The sequence below is a fragment of the Oculina patagonica genome, chromosome 4 (assembly GCF_052425735.1).
Source record: "Oculina patagonica isolate OP01 chromosome 4, crgOcupat, whole genome shotgun sequence".
NCBI classification, from domain to species: Eukaryota; Metazoa; Cnidaria; class Anthozoa; order Scleractinia; family Oculinidae; genus Oculina; species Oculina patagonica.
The window spans coordinates 64,300,800-64,306,400 of NC_135761.1; the positions used below are offsets into that span (position 1 = coordinate 64,300,800).

Below are 5,601 nucleotides of genomic sequence, written 5' to 3' on the forward strand. Positions count from 1 at the left end.
ATGGGGGAGGGGCAAAGGAGACATAGGCCTCCCATAAACGAGGCATATAAAGAACAATAATTGCTGCTCATTATGAAGGCTTTTCAAAATAAAAATGCGTTTTTTGTTTTGAAATATCTTTAATACCTCTTTGTTACTTATTTTCGTGGGTCATAATTTTCGCGATTTCCAAAAAACCCGCAAAATTTAAGACCAGTGAAAATTTATTTTGAACGTTTTTTTGTATTAATGTAAATTACATATTTTTGGCCAAATTGGAAAAGTAAGTTCCTCGAAAATATGCCCATTCCATTTTCCGCAAAAATAAGTAAGTAAAAGTAGACAATGTTTTAGTACCGTATTTATTTGATTTAGCGCCCAACCTCAAATAAGCGCCCCCGATTGGGCCCACCCTGGGGGCCCCACCTGAAAGCGACCATGAGGGGAGAGGGCGGGATGACGAGCAGAGACTCCCGAGACGAGATGATACATAACAACACTTGCAAAAATGGGAGCGCCCACCCCAAGGTCAAGGCAGGGGGACGGAAGTGGGGACGACACTGATCAAGTTCAGAAATGAGGGTGCGACTGCATACATTACTCAAGAAGAAATCCAGCACAAATGTCCACTAACCCGACTGAGGTGAGAGAAGAACAGGGCTACGTTTTGACTTGTCTATAATTTGATAACCAAAATGTAGGTGAAGTCTATGAAGTAAGGGGTACATATGCAGACCATTTGTTTATCACCTTCAAAAATCACATGGTTCAGAATAAAACAAAAAGTGAATATGCCACTGCGTTTTTATTTAACCATTGTCGCCCAAGCCACTTTGGCATCAAGAAGAATACTGTTGTAATTCTCTTTACTTTTGCCAAAGCCATCCCCCATATTAAATAAAAAACAGACAACAGAAATATTTTAAAGACAAATCCATGCCCTTTATTGCAATTTGATTACCTGTTAAAATGCTTCAATGCAACCATATAATTACATGCAACAAGAAACAAACAAACAAAAAACTAAACAAAAGAAAAATAAAACAAAACAAACAAGAATGCAATATTGGAATGTCCTTAGTGTGTGAAAACAGGTACAATTCTCTTTGATTGCATTCAATAGGCTTTTGGAATGCCTGCTTGGTAATAAATAAACATAATTTAGGTCTGGAATGTATTTTTGTCACAAGATTCTAATGCTCCTCTGCCTTTTTTATAAAATAGTTTTTCTTTTTTTATGGCTTACTAAAATGAGCTTGCAATTTTTCTTACAGCAGAATATACGAGCTAACACTTGCAGTTACAATAATTATACACTTAGTCTTTTGAAAAAAAATAGCTTTCGATTCTTATTTTTCTGAACTAAAACTGTCAAAATTGTATTTTATCTATATTGTGGTTGCGAGGTTCGACTGTAACGTACGTAACACTCTTACAACGACGTGTCATTTGAAATTGAATCATTCTTGTCTACTCCAAGGGGTCTACTTTCCTCAAGGTTTCCAGGGTCACAGTGGTAAACTAAATCAATAAACCAGCTTCTTGGGAACCTCCCATGTGAAACCAGGCTTGAAATGACCATACACGCATGAATCTTGATAGATGGGCTTCTTCAAGTCAAGTGCCCTAGAAAAAAATAAAGGAATAAAATTAATTACAATAGAGATTCTAAATTTAAACTGTTTGACAACAATTAAATTTGTGTTGTGAAACACTGTTCAAATTAGCACAATCTGCAAGGTTTTAAAAATTATAATGGTTATCACAGAGAGACGTCTGTGTTTAAATAAAGCAAACATTTTGGAAACAAGTCAATTATCAGCTGTATACTTTAAGCTGTCAACTGCAAATTTTAACTTACTTAACAATCATGCCAGGACGAAGATCAAAGTTATCCCTGACAATCTTAAGCAGTTCATCTTCAGACTTCTTGCTACTTCCGTATGAGAAAACAGTGATGGAAAGAGGCTCGGCAATACCAATGGCGTACGAGACTTGGACAAGAGCACGACGGCACAGTTTAGCTGCTACTAGAGACTTAGCAATCCACCTGGCAGCATAGGCACCTGAGCGGTCAACCTGATATAAAAACAATATAGGTAAGGCCATGGCAAAAATATACCAAAAACACTAAGAAAAAAGAAAAAGAATTATTTCTCTATACATTTGATACAGTTTTAAACAGTAACAGGGCTGTGCTCTAAGGGTGCCCAGGTGCCTCAGGCGACTAACTTTTGTCTTTGGGCAACCAGATAATCTCATTTCTTTCATTCAAGCTTTATGCTGGGCACCCTACATCTCATAGTTTGGAACCTTTGGGCTCCTTGTAATTATTTCTTAGAGCACAGCATTAAGTAAGAGATAGTTTTGAATAGTGAGGAGACAGGGATAATGTCTCAGAACCAACAAAAAATGTGTGGGGACCAGCTAAAAGAAAAGTATTTTGAGCCATACCTTTGAGAAGTCCTTTCCAGAGAAAGCACCTCCTCCGTGTGCACCCCATCCACCATAAGTGTCGACAATGATCTTTCTTCCAGTCAGACCAGCATCACCCTGGGGGCCGCCAATCACAAATGCACCGGAGGGTTGGAGATGGTAGATTGTGTCATCATCGAGGTACTTGGCAGGGACGACTTCCTATAAGACAAAATAACCTCCTTAAAACAACAAAACACATATAAAATGGTTTCAATTTACTTTAAATCTATTACTTTGTCTGCAGCACATTGGCATTCTGATTCAGCTGAACAAATCTAACTCTTTAAATCTTAATACTTTGTTTGCAATATCTTGCAATACCAAGTGGAAGACCATGTCGAGTTATACCATCTTACGGCAAATAATAAACAGTTATAAATTAATGAGCTAGACAAAGTTAAATACCTTGATGATTTTCTCGTAGAGCTGTTTCCTCATCTCGTCCAATGTGATATCAGGATCGTGTTGGACAGAGATAACAATGGTGTGTATTCGGAGAGGGATGGCTGCACCATTCTCAAATTTGTACTCAACAGTAACTTGGGTTTTGGAGTCAGGTCGCAACCAGCCCATGCTTCCGTCTCGCCTCTTTTCAGCCATCACTCTGTTAAGATTGTGAGCAAGGACAACAGTGAGAGGCATAAGTTCCTCAGTCTCATCTGTAGCATAGCCAAACATAAGGCCCTGGTCACCGGCTCCAATGTCTTCTTCATTTCGGCCAGTGTGGACTCCCATGGCGATTTCAGGGCTTTGTTGTTCAAGTGCAACCAAGACATTGCAGGTCTTGTAGTCAAATCCTACAGGAGAGAATGAGCATTACAAAAATATAATCAATTGTCAGCAGTGCACTAAGCTGTCTTACAAGAACACAAACATAAAACTGCAATAAACCTTTGTTGCTCTTCAGCTAAACTTAAAACCTATCTATATACATGCTTCACTGAAGTGTCAAGACAAAGCTTTACCTTTGTTAGAGTCGTCATAACCAATCTTCTTGATGGTGTCACGGATAACAGCTTGGTAGTCCACAACAGCCTTTGAAGTGATCTCACCACATACAAGAATCATGCCTGTCTTGGAAACGGTTTCTATTGAAAAAATGTTTATCAGTTAGTAAATCACACCTTTATAGAATTTTAAACACCAAACCAGCATAACTAAGACATTTATGAATGATTTTGTGACTAAAGATGTTTGATTCTAGTCAAATCAACGAGTAAACAAAGCTATAACTGGCAAGCATCATCTTCACAACATCTTCTGTCATACGAAAGGAATCATTTATGCCAAGGGAATAAATTTCTCTCAAAACACTTTTCACCCGCAATACTGGCTTGACTGGAAAATATTTGCCTGTATTGTGCAAAACAGGTCTGAAAAATCCTGACTAGTTTGATGAGTTTGACTAATGATCAACAACACTTTAGATTCATGAAAGCAAAAATCCAAGAATCGTTTATATATCGACATCAACTTCTTGGTAATAACTTTAAATCAGTTCACCATAGCCATTGTACATTTTGAACTCGAGAGGCGGATAAATAAAACGTTATAATTACTTGTCGAGAACGAAAACAACAGTACGTGCGAAAACATACGTAACGCAGTCAATGTTTTCATCGTCGAACCGGTTTGGCGGGATTTTGCGCACGGTTCAAACGCAACTCAAGCTTAACAGGTTGAAATAGTGATAGAATCAAGAAAATAACACGCAAAAATTGTGCTGCCAAGAACATTGATTTCTCTAGAGAAAATATAAATACAAAGAACTCAAGATAAGCTAAAAGATCGAAGCGAAGGAATATGTGATTTAGTATGAATATTGAATGCAGCATTACGCAATATTACTGGATCCCGGGAAATTACTACCATGAGTTTGAACATGGACTACAAACACCGCTCGGAATAGATGCGCAAAACAAAATAATTAAAATTGTAACAAAACTGCGGTACTAAATTGTTGATCTGACCATTAACAAAAAACATTTTAAGATCGGGCAACCACCAATGTAGATTTCTTGGTTGTCTAATTTAAATCCTGTAAACGTCCTGCGAAACACGTTTTGGACAACTGATGTACCTAAAGTACAGATCAATGAAACAGCTAAAAAAAGCACAGATCTTTATTTTTCGAGCCTAAATTCGCAACTTAATCAATTTGACGGCCTTACAGAATAAATTACAACTTTTTAAATCGAGTACAATCGAGTCTTAGCTGCAACTAGACAAACCGATCACCATCTAAAGCAGAACAAAGTATTGCGCAGTTCGATTTCATCACAACAACGCCTTTCTCAAGGCAATGGTTTTCTACTTACCACACGCAACTTTAGCATTGGGATCCTGCTTAAGATGAGCATCCAGAATAGCGTCAGATACCTGATCGCAAATCTTATCTACGAAAAAATATACACCACGTTTTAGTAGTATTAAATGTGAACTTTAAACTCCCAGCGACCTTCACATGTACAATTCATTCAGAGCGGCGCGCACAGAAATTGAAAATGCGAATCACTATTAAAAGAAAATTCTACAACTTACCAGGATGTCCCTCGCCAACGGACTCAGAGGTAAAGAGGAAAGTGTTGTTTTGAGTATCTGGGTTGTTCATTTTGAATCTTTTAGGAGAAGGACTATTAAACAGTTCCTTGCTAAAGTCGGCGTCGTAAAAAAGTGTGACTCATGTCAGTTTTCCAAAGTCTCTTGTAGATGTGCTTAGTGGCCGCGCTCCAGCTCGGAATCAATGGAACTAGCTATTTCATTGGTCAAGCTGCCTCAGTAGGGAACGTGATGAAAGACCTGTGTCCTTTTAGATAATCGGTCCACGTGAATTAGGTATGCCAGAGAAAAATTTCCCAACAATAGGATTCAAATTTCCAAGGAGCAATACGACTCGGACGACGACGCTTTATTTTAAAATTCAAATTTTTAAGTTTTTTTTTACTAACCCTTGCAGATGCAAAGGCGAGGAGTTGTGTGATTTAAGTTGCGCGATCAATTTGATGAAATTTACATTGCGAAATTGCCAGTTAGTTCATTCGTGTGTGACATCGCAAAGTAATTTTACGGCCGTCGGTAATGTTACGTAATTTCACAATCTGGTTCCTCAGGGGAAGCCTTGTCCGCAAGAACTCTTTGTCTCGA

At 38.1% G+C, this 5,601-nt stretch overlaps 1 protein-coding gene across 1 annotated transcript; it reads right to left on the reverse strand.

Annotated features, from left to right (window-relative positions):
* Nucleotides 1–897: 897 nt before the first annotated feature.
* Nucleotides 898–5,161, reverse strand: LOC144651123 (S-adenosylmethionine synthase-like). Its single transcript, XM_078511015.1, has 7 exons — nt 4,999–5,161; nt 4,776–4,853; nt 3,423–3,545; nt 2,863–3,254; nt 2,434–2,616; nt 1,841–2,058; nt 898–1,605 (listed from the first exon to the last, which is right to left on the reverse strand). The coding sequence occupies exons 1-7, from the start codon at nt 5,066–5,068 to the stop codon at nt 1,506–1,508; spliced, it is 1,164 nt and encodes a 387-aa protein (XP_078367141.1). The 5' UTR covers nt 5,069–5,161; the 3' UTR covers nt 898–1,505.
* Nucleotides 5,162–5,601: the final 440 nt, after the last annotated feature.

Excerpts from the sequence above, each read along its gene's own strand:
- LOC144651123 (XM_078511015.1), bottom strand. The coding sequence starts at position 5,068 with ATGAACAACCCAGATACTCAAAACAACACTTTCCTCTTTACCTCTGAG. Across the intron at positions 3,546-4,775 it reads CAATGCTAAAGTTGCGTGTG|AAACCGTTTCCAAGACAGGC; the intron begins GTAAGTAGAAAA and ends TTTTTTCAATAG. Across the intron at positions 3,255-3,422 it reads TTATGACGACTCTAACAAAG|GATTTGACTACAAGACCTGC; the intron begins GTAAAGCTTTGT and ends TCTCTCCTGTAG.